The following is a 17,074-nucleotide window of genomic DNA, read 5'->3' as shown; positions in this document are numbered from 1 at the left end:
TTAATCCTTTTAGCCATTTTTAAATTATTGCTGTATCAATCAAATATTCTGACAACTTCTCAAAAATCAGAAAAATTTTATTGGTAAAAAAATTGATAAATTTAAAATACAACAAATATTTATATTTTGGGATCTCTAGAGGTGGTAAATTGAAATTTCATATTAGTTATATGAAACAAAATTATGATCTCGTTTATTTAAAAAATATTTGGTTTTTAGAAATTTGTTGGTTATTGATAAACTCTGGCATCTTTTATTATTATTATTATTTTTTTTTTTTGCATCTACTGAAAAAAATGTAAAATGATATATTCGAATATTTGATTTGAGCAAGGAGAAAGAGGAAATAAAAATGTTAAAAATGGGCTAAATTTCAACTTAAAAAAATTATTTTTTGTGAAACCAGGGCTTATTCACAAGAAGTGGAAGATTCGTGTCCGATATTTTGGAGGGTAGAATCACCAAAAAAGTTTGGTCCAAATCCGTGACCCACCAACCTGATCGTCCCTTTGGTAATAAAACTTACTACATTGATATTTATGCTTATTTGTTTGGTTTGTATGTTGTCTGTTAGTATCAGAAAGTAATACCCTTACAATCCTTCATTGACCATCAGGATCAATCATCATTATTTAGAGAGAGAAAGAAAGTGNGAGAGTGAGAGAGAGCGAGAGAGAGAGAGAGAGAGCGAGAGTGAGAGAGAGTGAGAAAGTGATGGTAAGAGTGAAAGAGTGAGAGGCCGGGAAAGAAAGAGAGAAAGTGAGTGAGAGAAAGAGAGAGGGAAAAAAGGACGGTAGAAAGTAATTTAAACTTTAAAGGGGAAAAAAAGAAGTCTTTGACCTTGAAAACTGGCCAAGTTGGTATTCAGTAGGCTTAAGTGGTAATTGATTAGTAAGGGAAAGAAACCTCGCCGGAAGGTTCTTGTCAATTGTTATTTGTCAGTCCGAAGTTTTCCTGTTGTCGGTTCTTCCCCGGACGTCCACCCACTCGGCTCCTTCAAATCCGACCGATCCATAGATGTGCCACGGCGTCTAATCAAATGGGAAGGTGCAACATACTCATAACAGGTGAGTTGACGGATTCGTTTTTCTTTATGCCGTCTGGAGGCTGGAACGCCTCCGCGGAGTGGAGCCGCGGCTGTTCGACGTGCTTTTCCGGCACGTTTCACAGTTCAACGCCGCTTCGACGTTACGTTTAGACCCCGATTTTGGACACGTGACGCCGTTCTGCTGGACAGCAATGTTGCAGCGTTTTACGATATACAAACACTACGTGGATGTATAAATAATCTTGTCCGTTTAAAAATCAACATAAAAAATTGGCCGGTTTTGATGGCTTTATGCTTTTTATCCTCTCAAATCGATATCAAAGATAAAAGTCGTGTCGCCGTCTGATGCGTGTTTTCGGTCCTGATGGAAATCGTCAACGGTCTTTAATATTTTTCCCTCCTTCAACGCCGTCCTTTGTATAAACGCACATTGAACGTAAAAGGCTTATGAAATCTAAAATGTAAATTCTTTGCATTCCAGGCAAACAACATTACAAATCAAATGTGAAATGAACTTTTTGAATTATTTGTAAAAAAAATCTCATCTAAACAGCTCCAAAATGAATAGGGATATTTGTAATTCATTTTTATTCTCTTAATTTTGGTTAAATCAACCGATATATTCTTGTTAGTTGGATAAAACAAAATAGAAAATACAAACCAAAAACAAATAAACAAACACCTTTTCTCGTCTTTTCTTCATTTTAATCCAGTTATATTCTTTTCGACTATGGAAGAGACAACCATCTTGAACCAGAAGTTTGCAATATTATTGTGAGAATGAGTCATCGAGGTCACCGGCAAATGGAGACTGGAAGTGCCAATAGGAGGCCTCAGTGCATTATGATGCAAAGGGAGGACAGAAATATTGTCATTGCTGCAAAACGGAACCCCTTCCATAGTGCCTGCTAGATACTAAATGAGGTACAAGATGTTCTGGCAAGGCTTTTATTAGCATGGATAGTTGGCATCACGTCGTATGCCCCTTTGAGACGACCTGCAGAACAGCCCACTGCCAGCAACTCAGTTGAGTATGGTGCAGCGAGTGCCTAGAACAGAACACCAATTGGAATGCTCTGCTATGTTTACTGATGAGTCGTATTTCTGTCTGTATAGTGATAGCATGCGCCGAAGACTCTACCGAGAACGGTGAACGCCCCAGTTCGTGCTCCCTTCAGCACAGTTTGGAGGAGGCGTTGTAATGATCTGGGCTGGGATTTACACTGGAGGACCAACTGGACTCCATATTGTTGAAGGCAACCTCACCGCAGCCTGTTATGTCCAAGAAATTATTGAGGGATACATCTCTCAGTCCAGGGATCTAATTGGCAGGGATTTTCAATTTCTGTATGAAAATGCCAGACCTCATAGAGGCGGAGATGTTCATCAATGTTTCGAAAACCTGGGAATTTCCCATTTGCCCCTTCCTCCATTGAATCTAGACCTCAATCCCATTGAGCACGTGTGGGATGTGTTGCAGAGAAAAATTTTCGATTACCATCAGGCGCCAGTTGACCTGCAGCACCTGAGTTGCAACATCTGTGGACTGACATTCCTTATGAAATTAGAAACAACCTTATTAAAAGTGTGCCTAACAGAGGTTTTAGCTAACAGAGAAGATAACGGTATTATAGTTTAAAAAATATTGTGACCAAGAAACAAAATTATGGAATTAATATTTTATTTATACTTTTATTTTGCTATTTTTCAAAATCTCTTAATTAAATTTTCCTTCACAAAAACTGACCAAAAAGGTCAAAAGAACCTCCATCACGAAACAATTTCTAATAAATTTGAATGCGATTTATAATAAAAATGTTTGGGAAAGTAAATACTACAAAATTGGCAATATGCCTATTCATTTTTGAGCAGTTTATTTACTTTCAATTCAGTATGTAATGAGGAATTGACGGTAAAACACATACTTACCACATGTTACTGTTATATCACAGAAAGAAGAGAGTTCAAATTGCCAGAGATGCTGTGCGATAGCACCCCTCTTATTTCTCTTTAAATTTTCAGAAAGAACTGAGCTGATAAAAGGAATATATTAAAGTAAAATTGGGATCAATGCAGGACGAGCTTGGGGGTTTGTATGTTGGGGTGCACCCTTGGGTGGACTATTCGGTTGGGGATGCTTGGCGGATAGGATGGGTGAGCACCTCTGTTGAGGGGATGTGGACTTCTACAATAAATGCATTGTAAATGGTTTTTACCCACATCCCTCAAAAAAGTCCATAATCATAAAGGAGGACAATTCCTCATAAAGATGAGTGCTTACACATCCGCCCTGATGGCGGGCTGTCTCTTGGGATGGTGTTGTTCCCTGACAGGACCTTCCTTTCCTTCTCCACATTAGACCATTCGACAGCAACACCAACTTTTAACTGAATTTCAAGAAGCCCTAAATGACCCATAGTGGCTGAAGGGCGTTAAAAATAAATAAAAAAAATAAAACGTGTAGATTGATTGGCCTGTTCTGGCAATTCTGAGATGAATTTGCAGGACTGTGTCTCTAACCAATTTTAAACTACAGTGGACTTGTCATTATCAATGCGTTCACTCATCCACAGTTGCCCTCCTAGTTGAGTTCTCGAAGAGAGTGGGAATCCTGGAATAAACTCTAACATGGATTATTTCCTCAGTGTAGTCAGTTGTCTTTCTCAGCTGCATGACAGAAAGGTCGGATCCACTGGGATGTCTCCCTTGAAACTGTATTTGCCCAGAGCTAGTACTTACACGCTATGGATGAGGCAAGACTCGAATGTTTTTGGTGTAATGAAATTTTAATTTGGCAAAAAAGAAAGTTCCCACAATCCGGCATAATTACACCAAAATTTTGTTTGTGTGATAACCAACATCGAGATTGTGGGTGGATACTGGGTAGAAGGAAGAACCACAGAGAAACTAAAAATATATATACGTATACAGTACTGTTATTTATTTTTAAGGTAGTTTTTGAAAATGATACATTCTTTGTGCAGGTACTCCTTGTTCTGGAAAATCTACGATTGCCAAGGATGTTGCAGAGAAAACTGGATTCACCTGGATAAACATAAGTGACATCGCAATCCAAGAAAACCTGATTGAATCGTATGATGAAGCCTATAGTTGCCCAATAATTGATGAGGAAAAGGTACTAAAATATAATTTAATGTTATATGTCATAATTATTATTATTGCATAAATACAAATCAAAGAAAAACCAATATTTCCTTAATATGCTTTTAAAAATAGCTTTCTTAAGGGGGCGCTGATGGCCGCAATGGTTTAGGTGTTGACACGGTGCTCATCAATGTAAGGTAAAGGTCCTGGGTTCGATTGCAGGACCGCTGGATAAAAATGAAAATCCAGCAACCCTGCATTCGAACCCGACATATTTACAAATGGGCACTCTGAGGGTTAATTTAACCTCGTAGTTTAAAACTTATTAAATTATGATTACAGCTTTAAATCATAAATGATATCATTTTTTATTTATACTTTATAGGTTATTAATTTCTTGAGTCAAAAAATTGAGAAAGGAAATAATCTCATAGAGTACCATGGGTGCAGCTTTTTCCCTGATGACTGGTTTTCTGCAGTATTCGTTCCAAGGACAGAGACGTCCTACTTGTACGATAGACTTATAAATAGGTATATGACTTTATGAATATCATGGTGGTGGTTAATGAGTAATATGTAATTCAGTATTCCACACAAATAAATTTTTATTCAACTTCATTTTTAATTTTAAATTACTAAAAAGGCTTAAAAAAATTAATCATCATCATTTTGTAATGGTGTATGTTTTTATTTGATTCTGTAAAGTTATGTGAAAACTTTTCAGGGGTTACTCAGGCAGAAAATTAAATGACAACATGGAATGTGAAATCTTTCAAGTCCTTCTGGAGGAGGCACGAGAGACTTTTGATCCGTCAATTGTTCACGAATTGCAGAATAACACTTTACGAGATCTGGAGAAAAATGTCTCGACCATTGTTTCTGAAATCAATAAATTAAAGTATCCCTAAAACGGTTTTATTAAAACACAATATGTGTGCTTATCCTCCCTGTATTGATATAAATGTAACTCCCAAACTGCCATGACTCCAGTATTTCCTGTTGGTTGTTTAAAAAAATAATTGAATGTATATATAATTTTTTAGGTATAAGGTTTTAGGTCTAGAATTATATATGTATAGATAGATAAAATTGAAAGTAGCTTTTTTTATGTTTTCTTTTATTTTGTTATATCTTGCTTGTTATTTATTGACAAAAAAAATTTATTTAGTTTGTAAAAAAACTAATATTAAAACTTACAACAAATTAAATTGTATATTTGTATATTTTGACAATTAATTCTATTAAAAATATTGCATCATTTTAGAATCAAAAAAATTATAATTTGAAATGTCTTGTGTATTTATTTTATAGGTCAGATATAACAATAATATATAAATTTTCAATCAAACCAGTAGATGTTTTTGTCTGTAAAAAAAAAAAAATGATTTGAAAGTAAATAATTTTGGTAGTTAATCTGTTGTATACTCGCTTGCTCCAAATAGGCTAAGCTAAAAATTTAAATTTTATTTATGTAATACATTATTCAATTAAATTTAATTTGTGTTATTTTATTACCGTGTAACTATATGTAATTTATGGCTTATTGGTCACCAAAAATCTCCACCTGGTAAACAAGCTAAATGAAATACATAGGTCCCACAGTAAATGTTATAGCTCTTGGCTAAGTACTCTTATTTTATTTTTTAAGGTTGCATATTAGCCAGAGTACGATTCATTATTTCATCATAGTGGGGGGGGGGGGGTGAAAAAAAGGCCAGGGGCTATGCTGGCCGCAGTCCTCTGGCAATGTACCTACAATACTATAAATTTAGGGAATCGATGTATTGTATATATGCATAGAAAACATTTGAAAGTTTATGTACATAAAAAGGTTGTTGTTGTTTGGGTTCCTTATCAACTGAAGGAAATTCACTTCATGTAAGGGGCTAGTGTCCACAAATATTATTGGAGGTTGGTTGCGATGTGCTTCTACATGCACGGGAGTTCAGAACTTGCGTCCTTATTGGTTACCTGCAAAATTCTGAATGGTAAAACAATTTAATAATGGTGATGTCATCTCACACTTGACTCAGTTTTTTTTGTAACTAAAGATCCAAAGTTATTGATAAAAATGGCCAATACAAAAAATTAATCCCATTATTAAACAAATTATCTTTATTCCCTTAAAAAATAAATAAAGAGGTTTGTCCTCCACGATGTCTGTTACTCGCCCATGCTCGTTTTCTCATGGCACCTACAGTTATTCGTATGGATAAATTGATTCTAAGTATATAAGAAATCAGGTGCCTCAAGGATTTTAATCCTTAAATCTTAACCACTGTTCTTAAGGAATCCCCAAATGTAGAACTCCATGGCAGTCAGATCAAGGGAAGAGGGTGGCTACAGGATGACTCCCTCTCTGTGGATAAAATTATAAAACTTAAAAACCAAACAGTTATATTTATCATTATCACCTCAGCTGTGGTCGTTAATCTTGTATACTTTTTTCAACAATTGATATTTGATATGCAGTAATTCTATTACAATCCTCTCCTAGTTGCAGGAATCTACACGTACATAGAACCTCACATAAACATAAAACGTGTTATGCTGTCTCCTCTTCATCGTGGCAGTATCTGCACAATGTTTCTTCTGTTTGTACTCCTATCTAGTGCATGTGCTTTCTTAGGTGGCAGTGCCCTGTTAGGAGTCCAACCAATCTGGGTTCAGTTGCAGTTGCCTTCCAGTTATTCATACGTAAGTTTCACAGATGGCCCTTCTATCAATCTTCTTGTGGGCCTCACGCATGTGGTATTGTTCCACCAAGTTTTGGACTCATTAAAGATGCATTTTAAGATGTATCCTCTTTTGCAGCAAGATACGAGACCACACTGGGGTTCAGGACCTAGAGAGTTCATGTTGGCTTCCTCTTTGGCCATCACATCAACCTTTTCATTGCCGCTATGCCTCGAATGCCCAGGAACCCATGCCAGGTCATTAGTGTTGCTGACTTGCGCCAATGCAGTTCCAAAGGCTCTTCACCTTCACCTCACACGTAAGTATAGGGAAATTGGAAGTTTTGGCAAATAGGGTGTACTATCACCCAAAATTTTTTTTCTGCACTATGTCTGGATCACCCTGTGTATACATACATTTTTTTTTGTTCTTTTACCTAGTAGTAGTCCTAGAGGAAATTAATTGAATATATTTACTGCGTGTCCCACAAGTGTGCTACTTGCAAATACTATAAATTATATATCTTTTGTGAGCATATTGTGGTATGGTTAGATTCAACAGTATTTCCATCATTGGTAATTAAACGCAGAAACATCTAGTATTGTTAAAGTAAAAAATGCTAATAAATCTTGCCCCCCCCCCAAAAAAAATAATAATGGATTAAATGAGAAAGATTTCCCTGTTTAGAGTAATTTTTCCGGAGTGGGACGAACGGCCAGCCTGGTGTTATCTAACAGGACTGACACTCGTCTTCCAGGTTTTTCGACGTGCTGAGAAGTTTTCACTTCCACTTTCGGCAGTGTTAACAGTCCTCGTCAGACAGATCGTGTACACCGCAGAACGTCTCTTGCAGACCACCTTATTTCTTTCAGTTCACGAGTAAAAAATGTTCCACAGCACCAATATCTTGAAACAATTTTCAACCCAGCTGAGGCAGTTATCGACAACTTCGCCGGTAAATTTTTAAAAATTTCAATTAATTTTTTTTAATACCTTATCTCGAGATAAAATTTCATTGCGAAAATCCCAACCGAATTTTCCTCAAATTCTGCTGTGTTTGGCGTTTATGTGGAAAATTGCGTTCTGTGTGTCAGGCTGAAGTTATTTTTAGCTAAGGCTGACTAATTTTTTTTATCTGTTTCTAATAATTTTATGTTTTTTCTTATTTATCCAGTTTCATTCATCAATACGTATCACCATGAAAACAGTGTGTGTTGAAAAAAGTACGAAACAGTTTTAATTTTATATCTCTTCAAATGGAACAATTTTTTAAAAATTAAAACTGTTCATTTGACGAGTAAAACAACCACAAATTTGGCGTCAGATTTTTTCTTCTTCTAATTTTAGCCAATTTCTCTCCGCGGATTTTATTCCCTTAATTAGCTCAATTTACAATTTGTAATTACGATAAGCTAAAATTAAAAATATTTTATTGAAATGTGACAAACACAAAAGTATTTTAGACATTGTCAGATAACATAATCTTTTTATATTATGCAATACGTTAATTATCGAAATACTACGCTATTTCAAATATGATAAAAAATTTAATCCAATAAAAAAAATGTATATAAAAAAAATAAGGCAAACAAGTAAAATTACGTTTAACGATTGTTAAATCTCACATGTTCTCTCCATTTTAAGACTTCTACTTTTCCTCGTTTCAAGTGCAATCTTTTATCTAAGATATTTCTACTTTTCCTTGGTTTCAAGGCTTTCTTTTATATATGATATTTCTTCTTTAATCCAGGTTCAATTGCTTTCTTTCACCTAAGACATTCCAACTTTAATTGCTTTCTTTTATCTTAGATAATTATGACAGATATTTAAATATAAATTGATAGTTACAGCTGTATGGTTATGATTATATGGAGATTGTGAGATGTGGCCTCGTGTGACGTAGGTTTAGAAAATTTTTTTCTTTAATGTTCCAACGTTTTGATCTTTATTGAGATCATCTTCAGGGCCTGGGGTTTATAAACATTGTTTAAATTATACACATACATGTAGGATATGAAAAAATGAATTTATACAATGCTAGAAATTTTAGACTCAATCAAAGTATTTGTTTTCTGTGAGGATGTGTCATTATTGTGTGTCGTGTTGAGAGTGGCAGTGATATATTGATGTTTTATGTTTATGTATGTAGGATTTTGAAGGGATGGAGAAGGAAGTAGGAATAGAAAAAATTTTATAAGAGGAGTCGGCTTCTTTGAGGTGAAAGGAGCCGACAATGGGAAATAATGGGTAATGGTTCGGCCTGATTATCCTTTCAGGATTATATAGATTGGGATAATTAGGGAAAGGAAAGCCAAATTGTTGAAGAATAAGACTATGTAGAAATGTTTGGTGTGAGGAATGTAGTGATAGTTTTATATTATGTATTGGTTATATTAATTCTTTGAATGACAAAAAATAGGGACAGTAAAGAATAAAACATAACATACTTTTTTTTTTTTTTTGCGTTATGAACTATGCATATTAGCCATGTGACAATTCATATATGTGTGATCAAACTTGGGGGGGTTATTGTGAAAAAAGGACCAGAGGCGACGGTGGGAATCGAACCCACGACCGCGGTGTGAGAGTCTCTCATGCTAACCACTCGGCTACCGCGGTCCCCATATACCTTGTTATGCACAAAATACCAGCAAGTGTGTGGGGGAAAAAGAAATTTTGCAAACAAGTCAAATTACATTTAATAATTATAAACTCTTGCACGTTCTCTCCATCTTCTACTTTTTCTCATTTCAAGTGCCATCTTTTATCTAAGATATTACTACTTTTTCAGGGTTTCATTACCGATAAGGATTTAGTCTTCGTGAAAATAAGAATGATAGTACGGGGTGTATAATATATCCGTAATAAAAGAAATAAAAACACAATTAAGTCTAATTAACACAAACAAACAAATATATTTACTGAAAACAACCCTACAAACATATTGACAAAGCTTTGATGTAACAAAAAATACAATATTTATAAGAGAATAATCTAACCAACCTTACTCTATGGAACACTGGCTAACATTGAGCAAATCTGCCGAATTCCCAGCTGGTTCAAAGCCATCTTAATGTCCAGAGCTAACTTAATTATTCTTAATTATTATTAACATTAACAAATTGTAACACTTTTTTTATATATATATATATGATATTTCTTGTTTAATGCAGTTTCAATTGCTTTCTTTTACCTAAGATATTTCTACTTTTCCTCAGTTTCAATTACTTTCTTTTATCTAAGGTATTAAGATATGACTGATATTTATTACAAATGTATTTTGATTAAAAAAAATATGAGAGGCTCTGGAATTGCATTAATCTTAAATTCAAGAAATATTACCTACTTGGTAAATAAAGTAATGAGAACAGTGTTCCAAGCATAATTGCATATCATGTGCTATAATAAAGATGAAACAAGACAAAAATCAATTTACTCAATTAATTATAAATTTTTTCAAAATGAAAAACTTGTGTCACTGGTGGGATTCGAACTCACGACCTTCGGCTCAATACACTGCTGCTCCAACCATTTGAGCTATCGTGATTTCGATAGCCTGTGCCACAAATTCTCATTTTGAATTCCCATTTTATTCCAATTGTAAGCATATCGTGTCTGATTCATACAGCATATGGGTGCTTCTATATGAAGCCGTGATTTTCTGTGTTTATTTAAAAATATTTTTATTATAGATTTTTGAGCAATAATTATTGGAGGAATTGTAGATTTTGTTGTACCCCCCCAAACTAGGATCCCATATGTTATCTAGTATTGTGCTAACGCAAAATAAAGACCTAATTAAATCTGGCTGAAGAATATTTCTTAAAATTTTAAATGCGTAAAATAATTTTCTAAACTTTTTTACCAAAGCATCAATATGAAAGTTAAAGTTTAATTTATTATTAAAAATTATTACTAAATATTTAACTTGTTTAGAAAAGAGTAAAATCGGGCATTTGCTGTTAAATGGATTCACACAAGATTGTAATACTACTTTTTCATTTAATCTATTAGGTTTCGTGGTCCCATTGACCAAATAAATTCTTTTCAATTAATTAATCTTTTTAATTAAGGTTTTGGTAGAGATAAAAAACCTTGTACCTTGATAAAAAAAACCATTGAAAAATGGCAAAAAGGAAGGAAAATTCAAAAGGTGGGGTTGAGATGGGAAGTTGGTGTCCAAGCGGATCGGAAGTCACGATAGCTCAAGTGGTAGAGCAGCAGCGTATTTAGCCGAAGGTCGTGGGTTTGAATCCCACTTGTGACACTGACTTTTTCATTTCAACCAAAACCTTAATTTTCCATTTAAGTTTTGATTTGTAAGATTAAATTTAATGATTTCAGTTTTAAGTGTTTTTAAAAGTAAGAAATTACTATCTAATTATTTTTTTAATTACTATTATTTCATCATTAATATATTTTTTAAAATTAACATATTATAACATTTTAATAGAGAGGTGTATTCTTTAAACAAATTTTAGAGAGCTAACTCTCCAAACTTTGAATTGTAAACAGATCAACACAAACCTAGTTAAGAATACACAAGCAACCTTCATGCTAAAAATAACGAACCTCTTCTAAATTATGTCTGAGGTTGTAAAGGAAATAAACAGCAAACAGAGTTAGTAAACAAGGATTCTGTTTAAAGTGTTAAATGTATCTACTTTTTTACTATTTATTACTTTTTTACTCATGAATAATCTGGATCTAGGTATCTAGTGAATGAAGAAAACAAATTTATTTGTTATCTGTCATGCTTTCGATTTTTTAGTAAACATTTAAAACATGTAAAGATAAATATATTTAGCCAGGGCTCTCCTTAAGGAGGCATCTTATCTTTTCTGCTCTGGTACCTTGTACTAAACATCGTATTAAAGATATTTCTTGTAGCCTAAGGCAAAAACCTCAGTACACTGCTGGATAAAATACAAAATGTTTACAAACAGTAGAAAGCTGGTGCAAAATAAAAAGGCTTAACACTCACAAAGCAGAAATAAATTTAAGAACATTTACATACTAAATATTTACAGCACAGTATTCTCTCATTTACTACTCATTTCTACTATCATTAAAAAAAGGAAAAAAAAAGCACAGTATTCTCTCATTTCTACTCTCATTTTAAAAAAAAATTGTATGGAAGAAAAAAAATTACTTACTACTTCCTGTCCTATCTTCAACTGTGAAGTCACAACTAAATGAACACAACCCAAACCAAAACTCTTTACTGCTACTAAGTAGTTTCCTTCTAGACCTTTTGGTATGATTTTTTAGTGTAAGAAACACTCTCTGAATCCAAGAAATTTAAAAATCATGATAAGCTTAAATGACTTATTTTATTGGTTTTGTTATTACTCATTAAAAGTCATATTTTAAATAGTATCAAGTGGTAATCAAATGTACACAAGCTTTTCATTTATCTATAACTGTAATAATTTTAAAAGTTAATTGAATTGGAATTCTGTTTTTGAAAAAATCTGTTCATTTGCCTAATATAAATTATTATTATTGTAAATTTTACATAAAGTAAGTAATATTGTATTCAAAATGCCCCCCCCCCTACCAGCCATATTTCTGTATCCAAAAGCAGGGCCACAACTCACTTTTTTAAATTTTGTACTGTTATTATTATTATTATTATTTTGAAAGGCTTGTAATATTTCAGTTTCCAATGCGATAATATGGTGGTACTAGGGGAATATTTTCCAGATACCACAGATACCAGACAAGGTCTGCATTTGGAGAGATTCTATTATTGCACACTTGCCCTTTTATGACCTTTTTTGGATTATTTTTCTGTTATAATATTATTTTTAGCAATAATAAATAAACTTTATTTTTTATTAGTACAAATTTTAATTTCAGAAAAATGTCAAAGTGGCTGTGTGCGGAGCGAGTGGCGGAATTGGTCAGCCTCTTGCGCTTCTGTTAAAACAGTCTCCTCTTGTGACAAAATTATCTTTGTATGACATTGTTCACACTCCAGGGGTGGCAGCGGATTTGAGCCACATAGATACCGATTCTACAACTAGTGGGTTTAATGGACCAGAAAAATTAAAGGTATATCCATTTAAATTGGTGTAATGAACAAATTAATCGTTAAATGACCAGTAAGAGTAATTGGGTTAAACATGGCATTGTTAATTTTACATAGCCATTTAGTCAGTTAAAAATATTACACAAATTGTTATTGTGGTTTGCAAATTAAAGACATAGCATTAACAATTCATGAAATAAGGTGTTTCCTTTTATTACATGTAAATACAATTTGTTTTGCAACTTTCGATTTTAATTGTAATTTTTTTAATGACTTTTTTTTATACTTAACCACATGGCTATATAAACCCCAGGGATGCTGGTTCTTTAAAAAAAAAAATGTAATTTTTTGATTGTGATGTTGTGCAAAATTACTGTAAAATATTGGAAAGCCTTGGACAATTTATGTATAATGACTTCACCTACATGTTTATTAAATATAATTATTAATTATTTAATGTTTTCATATTTAGGATGCATTAGAGGGCATGGAAGTAGTTATTATTCCTGCTGGTGTACCAAGAAAACCTGGAATGACAAGAGATGACTTATTTAACACAAATGCAAGCATTGTCCGCGATTTAGTAGAAGCCTGTGCAAAATATTGCCCAAAAGCACTTCTTGGCATTATTTCCAATCCTGTATGTATATTTCTACTTTAATTTTGATATTAAATTAATTGATTATTGAATATTTGATGGATTATTGATGATCAAATAAAATGTAATTCATGCTTAATTGACACCAAAAGAATATATTTTCATAAAATGTATTATTACTGTTCAAGGATTAAATTTTTTTAATTGATATGTATTAACGTTTCAAATAAATATGTTATTTAGGTAAATAGCACAGTGCCAATTGCTTCAGAAGTTCTGAAGAAAGCTGGCGTTTATGATCCAAAAAGAGTTTTCGGAGTAACTACTTTAGATGTGGTCAGAGCAAATACTTTCGTTGCTGAGGCAAAGGTTAGAATTAAACGATGATAGTATTTTAGATCTCTATCTGGAGTTATTTCATAATCAAATATTTTCAGAAACTAAACCCTCAAGAAGTTCATGTACCAGTTGTCGGAGGACATTCCGGTGTAACTATCATGCCACTTATCTCACAGGCAAAACCTTCAGTGTCCTTTACTGATAGTGAATTAGCCAAGCTTACAGCTAGAATTCAGGTAAATTGTCATTTCATTTTTTGCAATAATGATTTGAATATATAATACATATGCACTGTTTTTTCTTAAAAGGATGCTGGAACAGAAGTTGTACAAGCAAAAGCAGGAGCTGGTTCGGCAACTTTATCAATGGCTTATGCTGGAGCTAGGTTTGCATTTTCACTTTGCAAAGCGCTCAATGGTGAAAAGAATGTCGTCGAATGCTCCTTCGTTGCTTCAGATGTTACAGAAGCCAAATATTTTTCCACACCTCTAGTACTTGGTGTAAGTAATTTTGTATTATTGTTTCCGGTTGAGCATCTGCAATATACTACAAATTATTTCGATTTGCTTTCCAAGTTAGTACAGTGAGAAACTCTTCTATAGTGACCACCTCTCTAACAGGCAATTTTTGCATTCCCTGCAAAATGATAGGATTTCTGTACATTTTAAGCCCCTTTATAATGGTATACCGGTCATGGACACTGCCGTCAGTCCTCATCAGAGTAATTCATCCCTATAGAATAGGCATAAACACTAAAAATATATTATTTGTCTATATAAAAAAATATTTGTTACAATCATTTTAAATTTTTAAGTAAAAAAGTTTCTAGAAGGTAAGCTAGGTATGGCACATAATCCTACTATTTTGTTTAAATGCTGTTTTTGACTTCACAGCTGTTAGGAAATTTTGTGTATTTTCTGTTGCCGTTTTGTAAGTGCTACTTTTTTCTTCTTAAGTTCCCTTTCTCCTCAAATATCCTTTTCTGTGTTCATTTCAACATGTCTTGGTAATCCATTTTTAGGAATTACTTAGGTACATTTTCATTCTCTTTGGTTGAGGAGAAATTGTTCAGGCCCTCTTTTCCTATTTTTCTGGAAACTACTTTGTCTTTATACATTCTGTTACTTATGTGGAAACTTCTCTTCAGAAATTCTTGCCCCTCTGCTCTGTCTCATTGACTCTGATTTGTGGAAATTAGGAGTGCAAACTTACTTGTAAAAAATGAATTGCCATGGTGAACGAATTAAGAATGCATCATCACTCATGAGGACGAAATGTCTTATTAAAAATCATATTATAATTTGCCCTAGTGCTGTACAATGTTTGCAACTATCAAAAATTGTATTGCAGCTGACATTAAAAAGATCATTTATAATTTATCTATTATATTTAAAAAAACCTATGTGTAAAGGGTTTCTTTTGTGTGGATTAAAGGTCACATGGGTCTACACAGTAATGAGAAAGCTGACACTTTCTATTATGCAACAAAGGTTTAAAACACTAGAAACATAAAGATTCCCTACACAGAGTTTTCTAAATATTAGAAACGAAAAATCGAATAGAATGGCAAATTGTGTACATACATCTTCAGACAAGGGAATGGCTTTTTCCTCTTGTGAAAATACTATCATGGTTTAGCAACCTGGACATGAAAAAGAAAGAGATTACCACCATACAATGATTAAGAACTAACCATCTGTGCTGTGTACCTTCGTAAGATTGGCAGCAAACAACACCCAAATTGTCGTCATTAAGAGTCGACTATAAATTTAACTTATGAATTTGATTGTTCTGAATCAGAAATTTTAGAATCCTGTACAACTTGTAACTGTAATGCCTTTTATAATTATGCATGTACCACCAAACTATTTATATATTACACTCCTATACTTCATATCTGTAGAAATATAAATAGGTTTGAGGTAGATATTTTCGGTATAAATTTTAATTCTCTTAAAAGACAATTTGACAGAGTGTAACTGATATAAAAATATCAATATTTAAGTCGTTTTACAATTTATAATGCTGAACAGTAATTACTTTGTAAAATTTACTGCATATACTGGGATTTATATTGTCAATAATTAAATAAAAATTAAATAACACAAAGAAAAAAAAAATTAATTCATAAATATCCAGTTGGGGGGATGCGCTGGCCATGTGGATAGGGCACCAGCATTTCATACATCTTGCAGTTATGGGCTTGATGAATAAATTGAATGGAAATTGTGGTGTTGGAGAAGAAAATCTCAACAGCAATACAAGATTTTTAGCGAACAAAGGTTATTTAAGCTTTGTGGGTAATGATTGGAAAATCAAACTTGGATAAATGTATTGAACATAATATTATGAGACCACTGCAAAGTAACTTTTCTGTACTCATTGACTGTAAGACGTGTTCAATGCCCCCCCCCCCATAAATGATATAAACACCACGGTAATTTCATCACAAATTTCAAAACACAATTGTGAAAATGCAAAAACGATCAGCCTCATTCAAGCTTTTATTCTAACCCCCCCCACAGTCAAGTATGTTGCTTATTTTCTCTTAGGCATCTGGAGATTTGTAATTGTGTAATTATAAAACAATAATTTAATTAAAATATTGCTATTAATATAACATGTATCTGTTTGCAGAAAGAGGGTGTTGTTCAGAACTTGGGTCTTGGCAAGTTGTCAAGCTACGAAGAGGATTTGCTAAAAAACGCGCTGCCAGAGCTCAAGAAAAATATTGAAAAAGGTGAACAGTTCGTCAAATAAAGTGGAATTTTTTTGACACCAATACAAATAGAGATTATTAAATTGAAAATTTTGTTTCTTTAAAAGAATAAAAATAGTGCTAAGTCAAACAATTGTATATATCGATGAAATATTGTACACCAATTTGATACACACATTCCTTCCAGAAAAATTAAAGAAACTATTTCTCAGAAACTTGCTCACTCTTTATTTACATACCATTTTCCATAATATTTAAATACCACTTTTTTATGTTATTTAATGCAGACTTTAATCCCTGCACTCATGTTTCTCAGCCCTATATTGCATTGTCAAAATCGCAATTCTAATAAAAATGTGTAGGTTAAAAAAAAAAAACTAATGCTAAATAACATCTAAAAGGTAAGAAAACAGAACCACAAATAACAATTGAAACAAAGCTGGTAGATTTATTTCTGATATTTTAGAACAGAATAAAAAATTATCGGCTTTAACATTTTAAAAGATATTGCTTTTAATATGAGTTTAATAATTTATTACACATTGTTATAAAAAA

General features: G+C 33.0%; 2 protein-coding genes across 2 annotated transcripts; both read left to right on the top strand.

Annotated features, from left to right (window-relative positions):
- Nucleotides 1-883: 883 nt before the first annotated feature.
- On the top strand, nucleotides 884-5,295 carry LOC106670520 (adenylate kinase isoenzyme 6). Its single transcript, XM_014400956.2, has 4 exons — nucleotides 884-1,067; nucleotides 4,033-4,184; nucleotides 4,539-4,684; nucleotides 4,878-5,295. The coding sequence occupies exons 1-4, from the start codon at nucleotides 1,040-1,042 to the stop codon at nucleotides 5,059-5,061; spliced, it is 510 nt and encodes a 169-aa protein (XP_014256442.1). The 5' UTR covers nucleotides 884-1,039; the 3' UTR covers nucleotides 5,062-5,295.
- Nucleotides 5,296-7,566: 2,271 nt separating this feature from the next.
- On the top strand, nucleotides 7,567-16,734 carry LOC106670459 (malate dehydrogenase, mitochondrial-like). Its single transcript, XM_014400835.2, has 7 exons — nucleotides 7,567-7,784; nucleotides 12,692-12,886; nucleotides 13,336-13,503; nucleotides 13,705-13,830; nucleotides 13,899-14,036; nucleotides 14,109-14,300; nucleotides 16,438-16,734. Exons 1-7 carry the CDS (start codon nucleotides 7,716-7,718, stop codon nucleotides 16,558-16,560), a joined length of 1,011 nt encoding a protein of 336 aa, XP_014256321.1. The 5' UTR covers nucleotides 7,567-7,715; the 3' UTR covers nucleotides 16,561-16,734.
- Nucleotides 16,735-17,074: the final 340 nt, after the last annotated feature.

This window comes from Cimex lectularius, unplaced genomic scaffold, assembly GCF_000648675.2.
Source record: "Cimex lectularius strain Harlan isolate CLEC.00 unplaced genomic scaffold, Clec_2.1 scaffold31, whole genome shotgun sequence".
Lineage (NCBI taxonomy): Eukaryota > Metazoa > Arthropoda > Insecta > Hemiptera > Cimicidae > Cimex > Cimex lectularius.
The sequence above is the reverse complement of the archived record's forward strand: the minus strand, read 5'-3'. Positions and strand labels throughout refer to the sequence as shown.

Excerpts from the sequence above, each read along its gene's own strand:
- LOC106670459 (XM_014400835.2), top strand. The coding sequence starts at position 7,716 with ATGTTCCACAGCACCAATATCTTGAAACAATTTTCAACCCAGCTGAGG. Across the intron at positions 14,037-14,108 it reads AGCTTACAGCTAGAATTCAG|GATGCTGGAACAGAAGTTGT; the intron begins GTAAATTGTCAT and ends TTTTCTTAAAAG. Across the intron at positions 14,301-16,437 it reads CCACACCTCTAGTACTTGGT|AAAGAGGGTGTTGTTCAGAA; the intron begins GTAAGTAATTTT and ends ATCTGTTTGCAG.
- LOC106670520 (XM_014400956.2), top strand. The coding sequence starts at position 1,040 with ATGGGAAGGTGCAACATACTCATAACAG. Across the intron at positions 4,185-4,538 it reads CAATAATTGATGAGGAAAAG|GTTATTAATTTCTTGAGTCA; the intron begins GTACTAAAATAT and ends TATACTTTATAG. Across the intron at positions 4,685-4,877 it reads TACGATAGACTTATAAATAG|GGGTTACTCAGGCAGAAAAT; the intron begins GTATATGACTTT and ends AAAACTTTTCAG.